The 22,487-nt window shown below is 38.7% G+C and overlaps 2 protein-coding genes across 2 annotated transcripts; one reads left to right on the forward strand and one right to left on the reverse strand.

Annotated features, from left to right (window-relative positions):
- Nucleotides 1-91: 91 nt before the first annotated feature.
- unk (unk zinc finger) lies at nucleotides 92-10,015 on the forward strand. The gene is made up of 15 exons (XM_087784305.1): nucleotides 92-384; nucleotides 850-1,059; nucleotides 1,939-2,115; nucleotides 2,197-2,327; nucleotides 3,027-3,162; nucleotides 3,229-3,346; nucleotides 3,418-3,502; nucleotides 3,576-3,853; nucleotides 5,259-5,324; nucleotides 5,642-5,825; nucleotides 5,893-5,994; nucleotides 6,069-6,254; nucleotides 6,328-6,509; nucleotides 7,170-7,430; nucleotides 8,447-10,015. The coding sequence occupies exons 1-15, from the start codon at nucleotides 236-238 to the stop codon at nucleotides 8,600-8,602; spliced, it is 2,421 nt and encodes an 806-aa protein (XP_087640431.1). The 5' UTR covers nucleotides 92-235; the 3' UTR covers nucleotides 8,603-10,015.
- On the reverse strand, nucleotides 9,749-21,601 carry unc13d (unc-13 homolog D (C. elegans)). The gene is made up of 33 exons (XM_087784304.1): nucleotides 21,486-21,601; nucleotides 20,229-20,255; nucleotides 20,098-20,154; nucleotides 19,617-19,670; nucleotides 19,444-19,551; nucleotides 19,314-19,373; nucleotides 18,468-18,534; nucleotides 18,194-18,374; nucleotides 18,009-18,125; nucleotides 17,870-17,939; nucleotides 17,708-17,812; nucleotides 17,366-17,458; nucleotides 17,195-17,295; nucleotides 16,484-16,601; nucleotides 15,407-15,528; nucleotides 15,252-15,342; nucleotides 14,944-15,000; nucleotides 14,776-14,873; nucleotides 14,657-14,708; nucleotides 14,457-14,587; nucleotides 13,769-13,886; nucleotides 13,541-13,693; nucleotides 13,378-13,473; nucleotides 12,038-12,244; nucleotides 11,904-11,978; nucleotides 11,758-11,837; nucleotides 11,580-11,694; nucleotides 11,306-11,377; nucleotides 10,893-10,976; nucleotides 10,715-10,835; nucleotides 10,533-10,656; nucleotides 10,235-10,467; nucleotides 9,749-10,165 (listed from the first exon to the last, which is right to left on the reverse strand). The coding sequence occupies exons 1-33, from the start codon at nucleotides 21,537-21,539 to the stop codon at nucleotides 10,053-10,055; spliced, it is 3,354 nt and encodes a 1,117-aa protein (XP_087640430.1). The 5' UTR covers nucleotides 21,540-21,601; the 3' UTR covers nucleotides 9,749-10,052.
- Between the last annotated feature and the right edge of the window lie 886 nt (nucleotides 21,602-22,487).

Raw genomic sequence — 22,487 nt, forward strand, 5'->3', positions numbered from 1 at the left:
TTACATTATGTTCATTTAAAATAATTATTCAAAATATCATATATTTTTACGTGTTTTGAAATGTCCATATTGAAAGGACATTTTTTCCGAGGTTCCCTGAACGTCGCTACGTTACTACATCCGCTTTCCTTGCGCAAGCTCACTTCGTCGTAGAATGCGGATTTTGAAGCTAACAAGAATAGCTAGCCTCTAAGCTAAAAACAAGGTTCTTGTTGCTGCCCCCTCAAATGGTAAAATGTCTAAAACACACACGCAACCTCCGCTATGTTCGCCAGCGACGGCTACTGGGGGTCACTCTTCCTCCTCTTCGTCTTCGTCAACGGGGGATTCGACATCTCCCGCGACCGTGTTGAACGTACAACCCGAGAAACCTCAACATTACACGTACGTAGACAACTGGATCGATGTGCACATGCTTATTTCATCGCGTCAATTTATAAACTCGTTTTTATATAAACTGCATGTTAAGTCTTACGCGACCTAACTAGACCTTATATGTTATGATTTAGGCTGAACCTTCTGCAGATCTGAAATAAAGGGCCTTTCACAATAAAGTATTATAAGTATTATTTAATTAACCATTACTCCCAAAAGACGTCTAGAATACATAAAAAAGAACACGGTTTTGAAGTTGAAACGGCGTTCGTTGTTGGTTAATTGTTGAAAACATGTCAATGTATTAGTGTGTGTTGTTTTCCACTGAATGGTACTATCATTGTTATACCTTTTTCCAAAATTGTTTAGAAGAAAATCTTTAATCAATTGTATTAAATAAACATGCAGTAAAACAATTACTGTACTTTCCTCTCTGATATAGATGTATCATGTTGCCTCTTGTTTTCTGTACAGATATCTAAAGGAGTTCAGAACAGAGCAGTGTCCTCTGTTCGTCCAGCATAAATGTACGCAACACCGGCCGTTCTCCTGTTTCTATTGGCACTTTCTTAACCAACGTAGACGAAGACCGATGCGCAGAAGAGACGGAACCTTTAACTATAGCCCAGATGCCTATTGTACTAAATATGATGAGGGGTCGGGAACATGTCCAGATGGAGACGAGTGAGTATTGACGTGTTTGTTGTGGAAGCGATATATGATGGCAATCTCAAACTGTTATTGTTTTTTATTAGAGAAATCACACAACGGCCACAAATATTTGTTACTTTCTCTGATCTTTTTAATGCGTTTTTGGGGTGAAATATTTTTTAGGAGGGAATTGTTTCGTGAGAATCGTCAGTCAAAGAAAATCAAATCAAATGGTGTTATAAATCAGCATTATTCTTATGTTAAGTGGACCAAAACTAGTTTGGTTTGTAATGCCAAACTCCATCATCATGTTTTTGTTAATTTGTCTCTCGAACCACTAAATGCTAATGCTTTCCAAATAGAACATCGCGACTGTTACATGTTGAATGGCACGTAGAGAGGAGACACAGTAGTGAATAGTTGTTGATATGTTGATCATTTGCAACTGAATAATACACATCTCCTTAAGTGATTTTCTCTCGGATCGCCTTTTCATGACCCTCAGATTAGCATCATTTAGATTTGAAATCAGATTGACTCTAAGAAGTCCAAGTACTCTGGTGTCTGAAATCATATGCATATTATTGTCACTTTATTTGGCTTTAAGTAAAAACAACTTGAGGATGAACTTCCAAGCTCCTGTTTGAGCTCATTTAAAGTTATAAAATATTAAACTTTATTTTTTGAATGAAACACTTATTGAATATGTGTGTGTGTGTTTTAAGCACCAGTAAACATCTACATGCCTTTTTTTAAAAGGTGTTTCCCTTTAATATTAACTTTTGAAATTTTGAAAATATCTATACGGACATTGTTTATCCTAGAGTGAGTGTATTTCAAGTTAAAAGGTTAAAATTTGTAATAATTATGTAGCCATTTGTGAAATGAGTTAAATAATCCCATTTATTGTAGATGCTCATTTTTACATCGAACGGCGGGGGACACTGAACGACGATACCATCTCCGCTACTACAAGACCGGCTCATGTATCCATGAGACAGATGCTAAAGGGCACTGCAGCAAGAATGGCTCACATTGTGCCTTTGCCCACGGATCACATGACCTTCGCACCCCAGTTTATGATATCAGGTATAAAGCCAGATCCCGCAGCCTTGCAACATTGGTTTGAATGTTTTCACTAAAGGTTTATTTATTTAATGTTTATTACAGAGAAGTACAGGTGATGGAGACTCAAGGTGGCACAGGGTCAACAGAGGGAAGTTCAGGAGATGGACAGTCGGGTCAGGCAGCAAGTACCGCCCTCATAGAGAAGATTCTTAGTGAAGAACCACGCTGGCATGGTGAGTCTGAAATCCATGAATATCCAACCGCGTCATTTTCCTTAGTAACGTCACTGGTCACCATATTGCTATATAAAGAAAAAACATCTATATCTGTTGACAATTCATGAAGAAAATATCATCTAACATATATCAGGATTGATTAAAACTGAAATGGCAATATTGTATTACACATACGCACATAGGGATGATGATATTATGAACCTGATTCAATGCCATTTAAACTGTATGTTTTATTTCACCTACTTTGTCTATTGAATCCTTCCTCTTCATCCTCAAACACTGCAGCAGCGTAGCATTAGCTAGTACAACAAGGCTGGTGTGGCATTACAAGAGATTCTAAACATGTCAAGGTTTTTCTAGCTTCCAAAAAGTAGTGTGAATCCAAGTTATTGAAGATAAAGTAAAAATAATTGTATTATTATTATTATTTTTTTTTTTGCTGTTATTGTGATTGTTTGTTTTTTGGAGGTTTTTTAGCTCACATATTGTGAAAATCCTACATTGGACAGTCCTATGTCCTATCTTTATTAATTATTATTATCTGGGGTTCCATATACCCAGAGTTGTAGCTGACAATGGTGATGCTTTGTTGTCAATAAAACCATTTAAAATAACACAGTTATTTTAAACAAATTAAAATGAAGTACTGTAGATCCATAATTGAAATACAAAGTATGTACTCTTGTTCTTCCTCAGAAAACAACTATGTGTTGTCGCACTACAAGACAGAGCTGTGCAAGAAGCCTCCTCGCTTGTGTCGTCAAGGCTACGCCTGCCCATATTATCACAATAGTAAAGACCGAAGACGGAGTCCGCACAAACACAAATACAGGTATAAAACATGTTGTTTGTTGTCGTTTGTGGTGGGTATGTTTAACAGATGTTTTTCTTTCCTCAGAGCTCTGCCATGTCCCGCGGTTAAACAGAGTGAAGAGTGGGGGGACCCCAGTAAATGTGAGGTAGCCGAGGGATGCCAGTACTGTCACACCAGAACAGAACAGCAGTTTCACCCAGAGGTTTGTGACGAAAACCTTCTACCTGGACGAGCTCCCGGCAAATGATCGATAATATTTGTATGTTTTTACAGATCTATAAGTCGACAAAGTGTAATGACATGCAGCAGAGTGGAAGTTGCCCTAGAGGTCCTTTCTGTGCTTTTGCTCACATAGAGAGTAAGTTTGCTGGCATTTATAAAAATTTCTCCTCACTAATTTCTTCAAGATTTAACATTTCCTCTTTTCTTAGAACCGTTTGTTCCAGAGGAGCTGTCATTCCTAAGCCCAAGCTCTCCTCCACCGTCTCGACCTCCAGACCCCCTCGCTTCACAGGAGGTTTCCTCAAGTCCCTGTGGGCACAGTATGGTTCAGATTACAGACCCCTTCTCCCCAACAATGTCTGGGTCCCATGTAGCAGAACATAGACTTTCTCGGAGTGAAGACATGAGAAGGGGGATGGAGCCTCAGTCACCTTGGGCAGGAGAAGGAGGGTACGGCAGAGCACCAGGGTTCGAGCGTGAAGATCAGGTAATAATAATAATAATGATCAACTTTATTTATATTTTACTTTATATTTGGTAAACAAATCTCAAAGTGCTACAGTTTTAAAGCAGGATGGATAATTTAAAACAAGATAAAGACATTAAAAACAAGACACAAAACATTACAATAGGCTTTTTTTAAAGGTAAGTTTTGAGTCCTTTTTTAAAAGTATCCACGACAGTCGAGCCCCGAGGGAAGGAAGGGCAGTCCACAGATGGTGAGCAGCAGCTTCAAAAGCTCTGTCCCCTATGGTCTTGATGCTTAAATGAAATGTTTCAATGCAAACAAACACTTAGTAACAGAATACTCGATGTAGTCTCTGCAGATATCATCAGTTTGGTCGCAAATGTAATTTTCTCTCACCTGATTCGTCAAAAATGTTCTTTGAAGAAATTAGTTTCTGGGTTTCTAGTCAATAGGCTTTAGTCCCTCTTTTTTAATTTTATATTTGCTTCTTTATTAGGTAGTGACAAATGTATTTTTTTGAGCATTGGCTATGCAAAGTAGAATCTTTGCTTGGCCCCGCCTCCTTGTTTCCTCGTGATGAGGTGTCAGGCTCTCCATCCTTTCATTCCTCTTTCTTCAGGATTATAACGTTGTTTTTATCCATATCTTTCATCAGCATGGCAAGAAACCTTGTGCGTGAGTGAATGTTTTGGCAGAAGCTTCTTGGGAACGCTCAAAAGAGTCATCTAAACACCTTTCTTTCCACCTCTTCCTCCTCAAACCTACTAATAATCCACCATGGCCTGCATGGGTCTAATTCTCTCAGTTAGACTCGTTTTTTTGGGCTCATTTTATTTATTTCTTCGTGTCTTATATTTCTTCTCTTTTCTTGGAGATCTGAAAAACAGTAGATTCTAATTTTGGTCGTCTTCCGCATTCCAGGATATCGCTTTTCATTTTTTTTTTACCTCCATCATGATTTCTTCTTGCTCAGCTGCTAAAGAGATCAAATCCTTCAAATCGGGATCCCCTTCTCACTCGTTCATTTCCTGCCTAATTCTGGCGGATATCTCCTTTTCTGGTTATGGTCCTCTTTTTTGTTCAGTGTCGATGTTAGGAGAGATAGGAGAAATTCTTACCAAATAATGTTAGAAGCAGTTGGCAGAAGAAGAAGAGGAAGAAAAACAAGGAGGACTCTGGATGCAGTCAATGAGGACATGAAGAGAATAACTGTAACGGGCAGGGATTTATCAAGAAAGGGTGAAGTCAATATGAATGACGCCGACTTGCTGCGACTACCACTGGTAGAAAAAAACAAGGAAATTGGTGCTGATTGGTCATAAATGTTTGTTTTGGATTAATGATTAATTATTAATATTATTTAATTAATAACAAAAATATTAATAACAGTTTTGTAATGTTTCAGTGGGTTTTTATGTTTCAGGCCAAGCAAAGAAGTTTCGCACTCGAGCAGCGTACTCGTGAGATGGCCTCAGTACAAAGTAAACAGGTAAGTCTGCCTCTATATTTTAGTTTTATACCAGCGTTTGCGCCAGGTTTTCATTTTTTAAATATTTACTACACTATAAAGTTTATTTTTGGTTTTATCTACGGAATTGTCTATTCAGTGAACCACTTGTTCATATATTTATGTTACTTTTTGAAAAAAAACGATTTCCCGAAGGAGACCTACCTACCTACTATATTTATCTGATTCAATATTTGTATATATTGTTGTAATGCCCAGAATAGCTTGTGATTTATGCTGATATGAGTGGTTTATTATTTAAATAAGAAAATGTTTTCATGGTGATTTCTTCTCTGCAGGATTTATTGGTGTTTTTGCCCGTGGGTAGTCCTTTGAGTCTGTCCTCCAGTGTCCCCTCGAGTCAAGCCGCCACCCCGCCCAGCCCTGCGCCGCTCGGACCTCTGAGTACTGGGTTTTCATCGGGCATGAATGCCAATGCTTTGCCCTTCTACCCCACCAGCGAGACTGTGGAGTCAGTAGTTGGTGAGAGAAGCTCCATAAAATCCTAGTATGAGGTAAAATTCTCTGCTGACTGCTTGTTCTGCGACAGAGTCAGCCCTGGACGATCTTGACCTTAATGATTTTGGAGTGTCCGCTCTGGAGAGAAGTTTAGAAAGTAGCTCTGCTCTGCCCAGTGTTGGTCTGATGCTGGGTATGTGAAGCGCTCTCGTCTACTGTACATTTACATCCTTCACTAGTGTCTCATCAGTTCGTCTTCTGTCACAGGTGGTAGTCAGCTCCAGAGCTCTGCGCCGGTCAATATCCCTGGATCCTTCAGCAGCTCAGCCCCCTTTAGTTCTCCTTCACCTTCGCCACCAATCAGAGCTCACGCGTCTCCATTCTTTGCCTCTCATCTATCCCAGCCTGGCCAATCAGAGAGCTCCTTCCTGGGACCCTCACACAGCTCTTTAGGTAGGTTAAACACCATCAAAACAAATTACTGATTACTAGTTAAATTGACCAACTGTTTTTAAACAAAAAAAAGGAATAAATGGGATGAGCTCAAACATCTGGGAGCATTTCCCATCGGGGCAGGGTTCGCCAGGTACCCCCCCAACTCTGCTGGCTTCTGGACCCTGTGCAGACACCAGCAGGCTCAAGCAGGAGCTGGAGGAAGCTCACAGGGCTTTGAAACAGTGGGGACACAGCTGGAGACACACAGCTCAGGTAGGTAGGTAGTGGTGCAGAGAATTAACCCAAATTGCTCAGAATACAAGGGTGATTTTTTTATTCAGGCATGTTTCCATGTAGGCATCAAAGTTTGTATTTAATTAGATAGTTGTTGCACTGTGTCTGTTTTCGGAGTAGAAATCACTCTTTATTGTAATCCACTTTATCTTTGAGTTAAGTGAGGAACTGGTTGATACTCGGGGGAGCTTGATTTCTCCATCCCAGCCACAAATGGATTTCAAGCGATTGTTCTCATTTGAAGTTGTCGTTTCATTGATTAAGAAAAAAGCAAATATTAGTGCATTTTTCAGAATTCTGCATGAGTATCTGCTGCTGCCTATGATACTGATACTGAGTGTGTGTGAGTGAAAGGTAAAACACTTTGGTACACCATGGTATCAATATTTGTTTATTTGATAAATTATTAATATTTGGCACACTCTGTAGAAAGTACTGCTGGCAGTTTTTTTTTTAAATTAGCTTGAATAAATAAAACAAATTGTACTTGATTAGCTTTTCCCCCCCAAATAATCCTGAATTTATTTTTTTATATACGAGAATGAATACGTTTTAAAACCGATCTGAACATCTAAATAACGGTAATATTTGTACATATATTGATGAGGACTTTGTGTTCTACTGCACTTTCTACTCTAGTCGTGGGCCACACTGAAAGCCGATGCAGAAGAATCCCGGGCACACACTGCACGAGTGGCCATGGAAGTGGAGAGAACTCGTCAAGCTGAGGAAGAGGCGCAGCGACAAGCCTCTCTCCTGCAGGAGGCGCTAGAAAGCATTAGAAGCGGCGAAAACCCCCATTTAGCTCTTCATCAACTGCAGATCCTGCATCGATTACCTTTGGAGTCTGTGCTCAGTCTACAGGCGCAGCTCTGCAGCTGCCTACAGGCTGTGGAGCAGGTGAGGACCCTGATGGACACGCAAGACAATTTGTTCTAAATCCAACGACTAATTCAAATGAAAGCAGACATCAGCTTCTGTATTCCATTATGTAATGATACAAGATTTATTTCACACATGCAGCAGATAAAATCCACATGGTTCAGATGTAACTCTTAATTTGTGATATGAAGCATTCATTCGTTTTATTACAATATATTTCCTTGTAATATAAATGACCCATATTAGATATTAAAGGTTATGAGCAGCTGACTCCTGTCCCAGGTCAGCCACAAAAAATAAATGAATAAATGGCAGAAAATTAAATTAATTATGTTTGTTACTTAACTATAGAAATAGTATTTTAATCTTCAAAATACTCAGAAATGCAAGTTGGATTAAATTTGACCTCAGAATGACAAAATGACATTTTCCATCAAAAAGAGCAAATAAATAGTCATAAATGTAAACTTATGACCCTGGCTCCTCCAAACCAACGAGTAATGTCATATTGTCCTTTTAAATCTGGTTCTTTAAATGACTTCAATTGACTTAATATATGGACAATATACAATATGTGTAAAGAATTAAAATATCCCTTTGTTTGAATTGATTTTTTCACATTCTTACTATTCTGATGGCTCATCAACAATAGTAGCTGCTTTCAAAAAAGAACCCTACATTTGGTTCAGTGTAAAACAAACTATTTCAGCCAACAAGGAAGAGCTACACCTGACATATTTGTATTTGGTGTAAAAATACACAAAAGTTAGTAAAAAAAACATGTAATTTGTTGTGTGGAAATAGTTGTGATATTGAACTGTGTCATTTTCTTCTTGCATATTGTGAGGGTATGGGTCATGTCTGCTGGATGGTTCACTGTTTCATGGTCTTAAAATCAAGATTATACAAAGACCAATAATCAGCTTCCTGTTACAGTTTGATAAAAAGGCATGTTGTGACCTTGACTACTAACATGTTTTGTACCCTGGATTTGTTGACCCCACATCCTAACGTATCCTCCCGTCTCCACTCAGGTCGTCTACAGGAAACAGAGACAGTGTTGCGTGACATGCGGGGAGTCGGGCTCCTTGTCTTTACCCTGCGGTCATGGACTCCAGTGCAAGAGCTGCTCCAGCTCCAGAGAGTGCCCGCTCTGCTCCAAACAGACCCTGGACCAGCAGCTCTCCTGACAGCTCAACTGATTCCACAGACACCAGCACCGACCCTCTGAGGTTGATCAACGTTAGCACAGCTCTGGGTTTTCTACTTTTGTTTCTGCCCCATGTTTACGGTCATCCCCCGTCTCTCCTCTCGACCAGCAGCACTGTTCTTCAGCCCTGTAGAGCAGCTCTTGTCACGCCTCTGTCCTTCAACTCGTATTCTCAGCAGCTCATGTCGTGCCGTTTGTCGCTCGTCCAAGTAGACGAGCCGTGAAGAGGCCGCCTCTCTAGCATCACTTAACTGCCGGGGGTCGACACAAATAGTCCCCGAATCCATCGTCGTAGTCCCGATACAGCGTAGAACAGTCCATGATATGTAACCTCTGTTCACATAGGGATGCTAACTGTGTTCGCCACAGCCTCGATACAAGTACTTAGAGTGGATCATAGGAATAAGTCACTTCAATAAGACACACAAATTCTACACGTCTGATCATATCAGTCCACACATGTGCCGACACTTGATCATGAGCCGATCATTTAGATCTTTGAGCATCATAAATGATAACAAGAGGTTTTTAGCTTTTAAGTTTTATTTAACATAACAGGAAAGTGTTTACAAAAAACCCCCATTATGAATTCACATCAGTTTAGTTGCTTACTGCAGACTCACCATTCACTAAATATCTATATATAAATCTTTATTCGCTTCACTTGAAGCCATTAACATTCCTCATTTTATCTCTAATTTCAATCATTTTGCATCATTCAGGCACTTGTTTCTGAAAGCTTTGTCTAAAGAATAATTGGAATATATTCTTTTAATCTAAAACTTATCATGAAATGGGACCAGATCTATTTCATGAAGAGTAAGTGTTGTGCACATGTGTGGAAAGTCGTTTGCTGGCTAAACCTTTGTCAGGTTATCAACTCAAAATAAGATCTTTTAGGAAGCAGATTGTTATAACGAAGAGGGCGGTATATCATGTCTCACACAATACAGTGAGTATAAGGGCATATATTTCCATTCAGTCAGGCCAGCTACAGCCAAAGGTGGCGCTTGTATTCTTTTTATAATTGTTTAATTTCCAACAGACGGCCTCTGTTAGAAAACACTCAGGTTTGATTCTGGATGAGGTAAATGCATGAGGACACAATCAAACAAAAAATGTCATGTAGTCTTTGAAATTATTTTATTTTGTACTTCTTGTTTTCATATTAACTGAAATATACACTTTTTTAAAAATACTGTTCATTGTGTACTGGTGGAGTGTGTGTGATGATGCAGCCATATATAATAATTTCAATACACGCAGTTAGATGATCTAAGCTTATTCTTAGTTGTTAATCACTTGATATCATCGCTCTCCACACACATTCTTTTGTTTCTTTCTCAATGTGCTTCTCTCTCTCCTCTTTTGGTACAGATCATTAAAACAAATTGTATATTTTTGGAACAAGTGTGGCTCATTGTGTATCTCTACGACTGAGACGTCTCCAGAGACTGTCTCTCTCGCAGTCGTCGCAGCTTCACAAAGGCCTGGATGTCGCGCTCACTTCGTCTGGACTCCAGCAGCCTCAGGAGGTTGTCGGCTGATAACGGACACACAGATTTCATTCTTCAGTTTCTTCATCCTTAACCCCCTCCCAAATAAGAAGTACCTTGAGGCCTTGGGTGCATCAGGGGAAGTCGTATCTGAGCCGGTGTCGCATCAGGAACTGAAGACGGCTCTTCATTCTCTTCACTCTCTTGTCTTCCACCGGCGACTCCAGGTATGGCCCTCAGGGCGAGGAAGGCTTCTCCTTCGAAGTCATCTGCCACGAGCATGTCGTGGTCCAAAACTGTCACCACCAAGCAAGCCCCTGGAGCCTGGCACTGCTCCAGAGAGACCATGCTGCAAAAGGTGGAAGTGTTTTTCTTTATGTCTGGTGGTGAACAAGAAAGAAGAAAAGGACTCACAACTCAAAGCACTCGTCGAAAAGAGGGTTTAAATCGCAGCTTCTGATTTGCGTGCAACGAGTTTCCACCAGAGGGAAAGCGTGTCTCGGCTCCAAACACAGCTGGACAAACGGGTCACTCAGTCCTGCGGAGGACATGCATGTCAGCAGCGGCAGGAGTCCATGTTTGAATCTGTGCATCACCGTTGGAGTCCATCGGAAGGAGGTTGACGGCATTCAACACCTCAATTCTGAGTTTTCCCTCTGACCTGCGGTAGGATGCGAGCAGGGTGACGGCTCCATACTTCTCGCCGTTGTACACTTTCTGTGAAGGGCACGAGTGAGAAGTGAAGTGTACGAGGAGACATTGGTCGTTTCTCACCTGATCCCACTGCTTCCTTTCAAAAAACTTCTCCACAAGTTCTTGGCTGCTCAATGAGTGCTGAGTCAGAAGAGCTTTGAGAGCCTGAAAAAAGGGAGTTATCGTTTTTTCTAGCTTTTGTATTTTGAATTAGCCTCTTTAACATCCATCCATCCATCCATCCATCCATCCATCCATCCATCCATCCATCCATCCATCCATCCATCCATCCATCCATCCATCCATCCATCCATCCATCCATCCATCCATCCATCCATCCATCCATCCATCCATCCATCCATCCATCCATCCATCCATCCATCCATCTTCAATATCATTGCATTTGTTTTTATTTATTTATGATAGGCCGACTGAATTTGCATTGTTTTTCTCTTCCTTTTATTTATTTTGATTCTGTTTTTGTTTTTTCTCACCTTGTAGTCTTCAGAATGAAGAGTCTTCAGAGGAAGTCCGTTTCCTTCACCGTGGAAACACTGTTCCAGACACTGAAACAATGTGAAAAAATGTTAAAGCATATGGCTTATTGAATAGTTATCTTATGTAATGCACATTTTTAATATAACATACAGCTACAAAAGTTACATCTTATTTAAGGACTACTGGAAAATAATGAATTAACAATTAAAGAAGTTAATGAGTTTAATTTACAATCTATAATGGCAGGTTCTATCTCTCCAGTGCTCTGACCTGCAGTGTGTAGTACAGTCTCTGGCTGAACACCATGAGGCCCTCCTGCTGAGAATGCTCTTTTGCCACCTGGTGAAGGATCTTGACAGAGTTATTCCACAGCGGGGTCAGCAGACTGGACAAAGAAAAAGTCAGGTTATCGACCCGTAAAGAAACGAATTAGGCGTTAGGATGACACCTGTTGAAGTTCTCTTGAACCAGGTTTTCGTTCATGTCTTTCATCTCCTTCAACAGGTAGTCCATAAGAGGGGCTGCAGCCTAAGAGCAATGAAGGCCAGTTGACAATTCAATCGAATCCATGAGTTTGACTTAGACATGACTTACATCCTCTTTTGATTTGGAGGGAAGTCTTCGCCTCGTCGCCATCGCCCGGACAAAACTCTCAATGTCTAAATTCAACTTCAGATACAGAAGTTGTTACGCGTCACTGTTCATCTTCAACTCTAACTGTCGCTCACCTTTTTACCCAGGGTGTCCAGCACAAAGCAGATCTCGCGGCTCAGTACGTTCTGGGTTTGCTGGAGCTGGCTTGGCAGCGTGTGGTTGAATTGGCTCTCACTTATAACCTTGTTCGTCCTCTCTCGGAGGCCCGCCCAGTTCAGCTGTGTAGGAAGGCGGGTCAGGACTGACCTCAGGTGCTCCAGGTCGTTCACCACCACGCACAGCTGTGCAAAAACCAAGTGAGAGGTTAAAACACTTTTTTAAACATTTAATCGAGGAGTTCTCAAACTTCACCATGACAAAAAAAAACATAAAATCTTTTTGAAAAACTTAAAATATTTGTATTGTATTTCCTCACTTTTATTCACTGTTATATAGTTATTATTTGTTAAGCATTTCAGGCAATGTTTGTTTCACACTTCACAACTTAATATATATTATTATGGATGATGAATGATGTTTTTCATGTACAATAATAATTAGACAGATTCTTTAATAATTACCTATACAGAAACATGAACTACAAAATCAAACATAATACATTGGTTATTGTATGAAAAATATTATTTTAATAAGGCATTGGTGGGCTATTCCTTTTGTGTCGGTGACCCCTACTTGAAGTATGATACCTCATATTAAGTGTTACATGGCCATGAGATCTTAGCTCTTTGAGCAGCAGAATGGCCTGCTCCTTTGGTAGCGATCATTTCCTGCTAACTAGCTAGCTACAAGCTACAAACATATGCACATATAAACATATGTGTCACCATTTCTGAAACTTGAGCGTTTAAAGATGATGATGTCTGTTCAGAGCAAATTAAACTTTAGACAATGAAATTTCTTTGCTTGGCAACAGTTAAAACACAGCAGAGTGAATGTATATATAAAAAATATAAATATAAATATAAATAAGTTAAAAATAGGGCAATATAGTATAAACAGAATATATAAATAACGTTTTAAATATTGCATATAATAATCATGTTTTATTTCATATTATATCATATCATAATATCAAATTCCATTCTTCTCTCCTCTCTAATCTTATCTACTAGCTCAGGGACTCCTTCATTCCTCCTGTTATTTGACTTTATAACTCTGAGTTTGGGAGCAGAGAGAAGAGATGATGTTATTCTATGTTAACCTTTGTTTCCTTTTTAAGACATTTGTGTTTTTTTCCTTTTATTTATGCTCTTTATATTTGCACTTTGTTATCTTTTGCACTTGTTCTTGCTTTTATGAAACTCCTGTACCTTCTATTGTCTGCTGTGTACTGGAAATCTAATTAATAAAGTCCATCTAATCTAATCTAATCGAGGCCCCTCCACTGATCTGACCAATGCAGTTGAATAATTACCATTTTAATGGATTTTCCATGGTCCGTGTTCTCAGTGAGGACCCGAACCCTCGCCTTCAGGTTCTGAGAGTAGGTGACGAGGATCTTGCAAACATCCTAAGAGCCAATAAGATATTATCATCAGCATGATGGAGGGAGGCCACAGCAGCAGGACACGGTTCACCTCTGTGATCTTGACCATGAGCATGAAAGCCTCCTCTGGGTCCGGCCAGGCCAGCTGCTCCCAAAGATGGCAGATGGGCTGGACACATGCGACCAGGTCCACTGCAGAGGAGCTGTGTTTGATGGGCACCGAGCCGGAATCTAGGGGCTGCAGCTGATGGAGGGAGCGACAGAACAAACCTGATCAACAGCATGAAGAACTGGACTTTGACGAGGGTCTGACTTGTACCTGGTCCACCTGCACCGCCCTCTCAACTCTGTCCTGGGTGGTGTTGAAAGCCTGTTTCAGCCAGTAAGGAAGTGCCTCCCTGAAGCCCTCGTGGTAGTTTGTCAACTCAAGAAGTCCCCTGGAACCAAGAAGATGAGTTTCATATTCCTGTCCTGTAGAGGGCAGTGTACTGCCAGAAACTAGTACTTTTACAATTTGTGATTCAAACACAGCCCATCTTCAAGACCATATGGTGTTTGATTCAAAGGTGTTTTTTAGGAGGTAGAATAGCTGAGTGATAATAGCAATGAAACCATGAAACACTTCAATATGGCGGATGTGCTTACATGAACACAAACATACTTGACATTACAATTTAATGACAAATAATGTTGTGTGTTATAGTGGCAATTATTGTTTTTGTTGATAAAAATCATAGATGCAATATATATTTCTTCAATATTATTGTTATTGTTTATTTTATTATCCTAATAGTTGTTTTGCAAAGTAACAATATTTTAGATCAACATACATTTTGTTGTAAATTGTACAACTTTACGACATATGTGTCCTCCCTCACTCTTTTCTCCATTCAACAAGAACCAGAAGTAAACAAGGATTTCATTATCTTGTACTCTGTTGTACTCTTGTGATGTATTGTGCTCTTGTGTCTTCTTGCCGACAGGTGGCGTGTAAGCAGAAGTCTGACCGTCTCTGCAGGAAGGCCTTGTCGTTGTGGATGGCCTGCAGGCTCATGTACACTGGGAAGAGGCTGTTGGCGAGCGCCTGCTCCATTTGACCCTCCATCAAGGATAACGTCTGCGTCACTTCTCTGGCCAGCTTCAGACGACACGAGTAGTGAGGCGAGAAAGCGAGAAGAAGACGGTAATAACCATGATTCAAACTCACCAGGGAGTCCACGCTCTTGTAGACCACAGTGAACACGTCCACCTGCACAACGCTGGCGACAAAAGACATTTTAAAATCGTGTGATTTTTTTATTCTCCTACATTAGCTCTCAATCTTACCTGGCAAATATCCGGTTCCAGACGTCCTTGTTGTATTTCACATCCTCCTGCACCTCCCCGATCAACCTGGAGAGAGCCACGACGATCTCGGACAGGTCCTGTTTGGTAAACCCAACCACTTTAAATACTTCATTAAAACACAAATAATATATTTGAAATCAAATTTACTTTTGTCATTGGTTGATGCAAACCCTTCTTGATGGTGAACCACTCATGTGTTCCATTCTGTGAGGCAACAAAATCAAACATCAATGTAGTTCCACAAATAATACCATTAACCCTTGTGTTGTCCTGAAAACAAATGTGTTTGTGGTATCCCCTGTGTTGTCTCTCAGTCAAGGTGAACGACCTCCCTGGCTTCCAGAAATACATATGCAGTGGTGGAGGTCGTTCACCTTGACTAAGAGACAACACAGGGGATACCACAAACACATTTTTTTTGGGACCTTGAGATAACAACAGGGATAAAGAATTACCTTTATAGCGTAACTGACTTCATCATGCAGGTCGATGTTGGCTGGATTCAGTTTCTGGAAAGCCCGAGTCTTACAGATCTGGGATAGAATCCTTGAAAGAACACATCGACTGGTAATTTTCAATTCAAGCCACGGTCGCTATAAAGGTTGCGTACCTCAGCAGTGTGTGTAGTTTGGGTGTAGAAGTGGGGGTTGGAAGGAAGATGTCTCTGTACTTGGATACAAGATGGAGGCCGTACTGCAGAAAGCCGTGAAGGGAGTCTCCAAGTTCCTGTTTCTGTTGACAAATGTTCAGTGAAAACATGTTCCTTCTTCTGAAATGAAGGCAAATGAAAAGTGAAAACACTTTAACTAAATAGGTCAAATACATGAGCTGTGCAAAGACATCTAAATTCATTATTAAATCACACATTTCATAAGTACATATTGAGTGAATTTTCAAACTGCTTAAAACAAGTGTCAAACTCACAGTCTGGAGGCCAAATCCAGCCTGCCATGTTGTTCAGTGTGGCCTGTCCTAAACCCATCATTTCTACACCAAATTGTGTTCACATGTAAATTGGACCAACAACTATATTAATATGCACTAACTTGTGATTTTGATTGTTTTGATAAAAGATGGTGAATCTGGACGTGGAGGCGACACATTTATTTTAACTAGTAACTAAGATACTTAAAGCTTAAATTGACTTCTAAGAGTGAACAGATATAACATTGTTTTAACTTTGTGGCCATTTGTGTGATTGGCTTAACACACCACTCTTTTAATATAACTTTGTTTTATTTCATTATTCAGCCAAAATAGATGAATCATGTTGAATCCCAAAAAACAACACATCCACCCCAGCAAGTCATTTTATGTGGCCCAGGATTTGAAGAATGCAAGTCATTCATCTTCAGGTTGAGATTTATAAAGAGGTTAGTGTGTGAGATTAGCTAAGTAACAATATTATAAATGCCAGCAACTACAGGGAAATAAAATAAAAAATCTAAAACCAAAAAATTGTGTCCAAATGTGTCTGTAAACAGGATTTTATGAGTGATGTTTGTGTGTCAGCTTGTGATTTATTTTGTAGTAAGAAAGTGTGTTTGGTTACAAACAGATAATTATGCTACATAAAACATAACATATTAAAGGGAGTTCCTGTGACTCATACTGTGATTAAGATGTTGGCCACTTGTGTATTTTAGTCCAACACAACTTCATAAAAGGAAAATGCTTCTCCTGTTACCTGTTGATATGGCAGCTCCTGCTGGTGCCAGTGGTATTCTATGCTGGTCAGCTGATGGAGCAGTACAGACGACTCCATCTCCAAACTCTGGTACAGTTTGCTGTAAACCACCCACTTCCTGTCAGGCACACGGACACAAACAAGGTTCTTCACATGTGTCATGTTTAACTTACATACATCCCAACACTGTGTGAAGAATAAGGTTTTTTTTTTCAAATCAGCAGCTAATGTAGTGAAAATCTTTGTGACTTTCTTTTTTTTGGTTTGTTTTTATCATTTATATCCAGCTTCATATCAACAGTTGGACAGGAAATGTCATACAGTGTTGAGGTATTTTGCTGCTATTTCCTGTTGATGTGCAATTCGTCATGGGAAACTGTTTAGGTGTGACAACGCCATCGTTCAAACGTGAACACACCGCAAACTTTAATACATGCTAAGAAGTAAATTAGTTATCGGACAGAGTGATACATGGTTTTCATTTGTTTTTCCTTTTTTCGTTTACTGCAAGTGCAAGTTAAGTTGTTTACACTTTTACTCTACATTCATAGTTTAATATTAGCCATAAAACAATGTATAAACGAAGCAATTATAGACAAATGACAAATTAAAAAGTATTATATTTGATTAGCTATTCAATTGTAACATTATAAATAACTAAAATAAATATGATGTATTTTTTGATTGTGTTGAATGTGAATTGTCACTCACGCCAGATCTTGCAGAAAAGGTGAAAGGTCATTCTGCGTCGCGTAAAACTCCATCAGAGTCTGAGCCTCGCCGCACAACTCTCCTTTCCACGGAGCAGAACTCTGGAAGTGGTCAGCACCAGAGGGAAGGATTGCAATCTCTCCCACAGATCAAGGTTGCTTTGTGTCTCACCTGCTGCTTAGAGACGAAGAATCGGACAAACTGCTGCAGAATCCCGCAGTAGTTGATGTAAGCGCTGCGACCGGCACTCAGAGTCTCATCTCTCTGTTCATGACATGCTTCATTGTTAGTCTTGTACACAACAGACAGATCAGAGATGTTGCTTTCATTACAACACAAAATAACATTTATAATAGTTTTTTAATTTCCTCTTTTTCACGATATTCCATGGCCTTCAATAACGTCAAGTAGCAAATTATTTTTTACAGCCTTGTTTATTTTTAATTTCTTGTTGACGTGTGAATATAAATATAAATACATATATAAATTAATATATCATAAATGTGTTCTAACCGCTTTATGGATGAATTTTATATTGAGATGACACTTTCCACGATCCGGATAAGTCTCTGTGCGGGGCTCCAAAGTGTACCACTTGTCCTCTGTGCAGTGCAGATCCTGAGAAGAAAAGAATGTGAATAAACAAGAAATACAAGTATAGAAAAGGAAAATAACCTCTAATTTGAGGACGATGCTTCCTAAGAAATCATCAGTGCCTTTTTCCTTTTTCGCTTCTTTGATCATCCTAAAAATAAAAAAATCCTCTTTGTTAAGATCTCAATAAGGTATTCATGCTGGAGTCACAGGAAGTGACCTTTTTAAACTGCTGAGGTTAGTTTTCATCTCCTCCAGCTTCTTGGTGATTGAAACTTCTTCATCTTTGTCCCACATCTCCAGGTGGAAGCTGGTGTGTGTGACGTGTGGAAACTCCCTGTTAACACACACATTTTTATAAAAATAGTCATCGCAGATTATAGAGATTAAAAAAGAATAAGGTACAATATGAAGGTTTGGTTCCAGATTGGATTCAGAGTCCGGTTCTTTGTGTCTGTCTGGTAGATTTTATCGTCCGACACAGCATCTTTCACCACTGATTTCAAGGGTTTAGCGGCGGACGGTCGTGCTTTGCCTGGTACGTCGTCCTCTAGGATGGTCAGCAGGCAGTAGGGGTCGCTGAAACCTGTGGAGTCACATCTGTTGTAAGCCAGTGTCATAAAAGTATAAAAGGGAATAGAGTAACACATGATAAAAGAATACATATAAGATGACTCACCGCTGACATCTTTTCCAAGGATCCCTTCGGCTTCTTTGACAGTTGCCATCAGGCAATATGCCGGTGACTGCAGGTGACAAACAGTTAGTTTAACATTGTAGTCAACATGATGTACGTCATCAAAATGAGTTATTTATATGAACAAAAGTTCATATTCAGGTGCATGCCCTTGAATCTTCTCCCCAACAAATCGTTTTAAAATATTTGTTTCTCTGAGACCTGAATTATTTCCTGGGTGGTACTGATGTGTCAATGAGGTTTTATGAAACGGTGTGAATATTGTAGAACATGGGTGTCAAACTGATGCAAACAGGGTCAAAAATATTTTAACTGTCTAAATCACTGGCCTTTTAAAATGTTTATTTGAATGTACTGGGTCCGATTGCTATGTTTTTTTTTCCCCCTAGGATGCTCAATATATCTTCATTATCTCTGTGCTTGTCATAAAGTCACATTATTATTATTATTATCATTATTACATCCATAACCTATTTTATTTGCTTTAATTAAACACTGGCATCTATATGAGTCAGATTATCAACGTATAATCTATTTTAATTTAAGACAAGCATCCGACGATTTAAAAATATTTAAATAATTACATGAGTTTAACAAGAGTGACATCTAGTGGCATGTCAAAATAAGGACATTGAGCTGATGAACCCTCTGTTTCATAGATATTTGGAAGTTTTTGTTTTTAAGATATATATATATTTTTTAAGTAAGAAAGCTACGTTTGTTAGAATTTAGAAGGTAAAAGTTAAAAATGTTCATTGAGATTTCAACCACCAACAGCAAAGATCTGTATGAATCCAAAGAAAGGAGACTGAGCCTTGTTTTTCTCACCTCTGCGTTTTGAACTTTTTCCATCAGGCTGTGGTTTTCTGAGTCAGTCATTGTGAAAGCCTGAGCGATGGATGGAGATGCATCAGGTTTATGCTATTGTCGGCTATTTCGAAGAAGTGGAAACATTCACCTCCTTTATGTACTGGTGCAGTTGTGCATCCGTGAAGCTCTCGGTGAATGACGGTTGACCTATCTTGTGTGCGATGGTGTACAGCAGCTCCTTGTACATGGGCTTCAGCTGCAAACACATGCAGTTACTTCTTATTCACTCAACAACTTGAAAAACCTGTTGCTGTAAATTACCTCCATCTCTTTGTGTCTCTGGGCTTTCTCTTCATCCTCCTGGACATGGAAGTCCTATAGAATGTATGGATGGATGTATGGATGGATGGATGGATGGATGGATGGATGGATGGATGGATGGATGGATGGATGGATGGATGGATAGATGGATGGATGGATGGATGGATGGATGGATGGATGGATGGATGGATGGATGGATGGATGGATGGATGGATGGATGGATGGATGGATGGATGGATGGATGGATGGATGGATATTTTATTGATCTCAGTAGATACATTTGCAGGTTTCTTTTAATAGCGCTTTTCAATGTTCTCAAAGGCGCTTTAAAAAAAACACAAAAACAAACAAAGTCTACAGATGGACAATACATACAGTAATACAGTGGGAAATGATTTGTCAGGTGTTGTAAGTGATGTTGAAAAGATAACTCTTCACGAGAATATGTTACGTGTAAATAACAAAAATGTAATTCACTCACCTTTCTCTCTCGGATTTTCCTCGTCATTCCCAGTTTGCGTACATGACCTGGTGAGAACTACCAATGAAAACATCATTGGCTCAGGATGACATATTAAAAAGCAAGTTGCATTTGAAGATAGTTGTGTGTACCTGTCTGACCCGAAATGATGCATGTTCCTAAAACAGAAAGAGAATTTGAGAAATAAACGTCAAAACAAAATTAAGAACAGGATTTAGGAGACGCTAGCAGGTAAACCAAAACACTATTTTATATTTTTATTAATGTATTTAAAACATTGCAGCAACAATATTACTTTGAGACTCATGTCATTTAGATTTAGCATAAATATCACACATTTCATTTAGATATTAACTTTTTATATATTATTTTATTTCAGAATCCAGATGTGCTAATAGAGCACTAACATGCTAATGGTCATTTTAAAGAGCACATTTTTAAATCGTATGCTTTAATTTAATTTCAAATGAATAATGGGAAAGTAAAGAGCTATGACTGACTTAGCCACGTTTATAAAAAATGTCACTTCCTTTTATCTCGCGGATGATGAGACTGATACAGTGGGACTCATGAGTCAGAAAAACATCACCTGCTAACTAAAAGCATGTTTTCCAATGAGCTACGATCACCAGACTTTACCAGACATCTTCATTTATTTGATGAATTCTACATTATTAAGTTAAAACCATCATCATCAATCATTATCATATCAAATTGATTCACATTTTTGAATTGTACAATTTTTATTTAATTATTTAATTAATTTAATTGTTGAATTTTTATTTGTTCAGGCTTTTCCTTGATTTTCTGGAACTCCTGTGTTTTCTTGTTGTTGTCTTGACCTTTTAAGTATATATTTTATTGATTATTGTTTTGATTGTTTAAGCGCTTTGTGACCCTGGTCTGGAAAAGCGCTATATAAATATAATTTACTTACTTACTTACTTACAATCAATATCGATTCTTAATGAATATGAAATCCTTTAATTAACCAGATAGTGTTTATTTGGGATTGTTTATGGCGACAGCTACTTTAAAACATTTGACACAGTCAGCTATGTTTGTCTTTGGTCTTTAAAAAATAATTGTTTTTTCTTTAAGTCAAAATAAGCAAGTAAGTAATTTATAAGTATGAGGAATGTAGAGTTAATATATACTTACTTGCCTCAGTGGAAGTAACATTTTAATAGCAATCTATGCAAGCATGCATCATAATTTGGAATCTTAGTAATTCAATTCTTCAGGTTTTGCACTTTTTCTGTTTTTTTTTCTTCTTTTAAAAAAAGAACAAACTGATCAACATGATTATCTTCAACATATGTCGCAACAAGAGCTCAACAGCATCCGTAATTACTGAAATGATAATATCTTCTTATAAATAATCCTACCTGCTCTGGTGTTTTAAGAAGATTGTCTCCCGTTCCTTCACCTTTTCCTGACATATTTAAAGTCAATTTAAACCCCTCACTGTTTTAACACTGCCTTCTCACGGCTGTGCGTGTGCGTTCTGAGTTATAGGGAAGCTGCCTCTAGATCATCTATCACACAGCAGCCGGAAACCATTACTTCCTGTAAAAGGTGGCAACATCACGTATGTCTATATTTTGATAACAGTCTTGCTCCTTAACAAAATACAAATAAATACACTAAATATAACATAGTTAGTGCAATATAGATTTGTATTCTCTTGTTTAAAAAAGGTATTTGTCTCAAATCTTTTATTAAAAAAAAAGGGCTGCCTGGTGAGACAGTACTTGTAACATGAGGCGGTTCCGAAGCAGCTGTGTACTCTTTAGCAGTACAATAACAGGTTGATTTAAGCATTTTTTAGAAACACAGGTCAAACATTTAAGAGCAACTTGTTTTACAAAGATCAATAATTTATACATTAATACAAATATTATTGTCAATTGAAAAATTATTATATAATATTAATTATTTATACTTTTATTTCAAAAGTCCTCTTGCTTATGTTTGTAGTTTATTATTTGGATCATATTTGGTTTATCTATCTATCCATCATCCATCATCCATCATCCATCCATCCATCCATCCATCCATCCATCCATCCATCCATCCATCCATCCATCCATCCATCCATCCATCCATCCATCCATCCATCCATCCATCCATCCATCCATCCATCCATCCATCCATCCATCTATAATCGTAATATAAGGGACTGGGAGTAATGTATTTAGAAATGGTTAAAAGACAAATGTGGGGTGTTCTTCTATCCATTTTTAAACCTGATTTTTTTTTTTTTTTTTAAAGAAACCCATAATGTATTATGGGGTATTTTTGGACTTCATAAGACGTTTCATAATGGTGTTGTTTCACAAATAGAGGTCAGTCAAGTTCATTCTGTCAAATAAAATAAACCATAATTG

Source organism: Callionymus lyra, chromosome 2, assembly GCF_982586985.1.
Source record: "Callionymus lyra chromosome 2, fCalLyr1.hap1.1, whole genome shotgun sequence".
In the NCBI taxonomy this organism is placed as follows: Eukaryota; Metazoa; Chordata; class Actinopteri; order Syngnathiformes; family Callionymidae; genus Callionymus; species Callionymus lyra.

Excerpts from the sequence above, each read along its gene's own strand:
- unc13d (XM_087784304.1), bottom strand. The coding sequence starts at position 21,539 with ATGTCAGGAAAAGGTGAAGGAACGGGAGACAATCTTCTTAAAACACCA. Across the intron at positions 19,671-20,097 it reads GGAAAATCCGAGAGAGAAAG|GACTTCCATGTCCAGGAGGA; the intron begins GTGAGTGAATTA and ends TACATTCTATAG. Across the intron at positions 13,887-14,456 it reads AAGGCCTTCCTGCAGAGACG|GGGACTTCTTGAGTTGACAA; the intron begins GTCAGACTTCTG and ends TCTTGGTTCCAG.
- unk (XM_087784305.1), top strand. The coding sequence starts at position 236 with ATGTCTAAAACACACACGCAACCTCCGCTATGTTCGCCAGCGACGGCT. Across the intron at positions 3,347-3,417 it reads AACAGCAGTTTCACCCAGAG|ATCTATAAGTCGACAAAGTG; the intron begins GTTTGTGACGAA and ends ATGTTTTTACAG. Across the intron at positions 5,995-6,068 it reads CAGTGTTGGTCTGATGCTGG|GTGGTAGTCAGCTCCAGAGC; the intron begins GTATGTGAAGCG and ends CTTCTGTCACAG.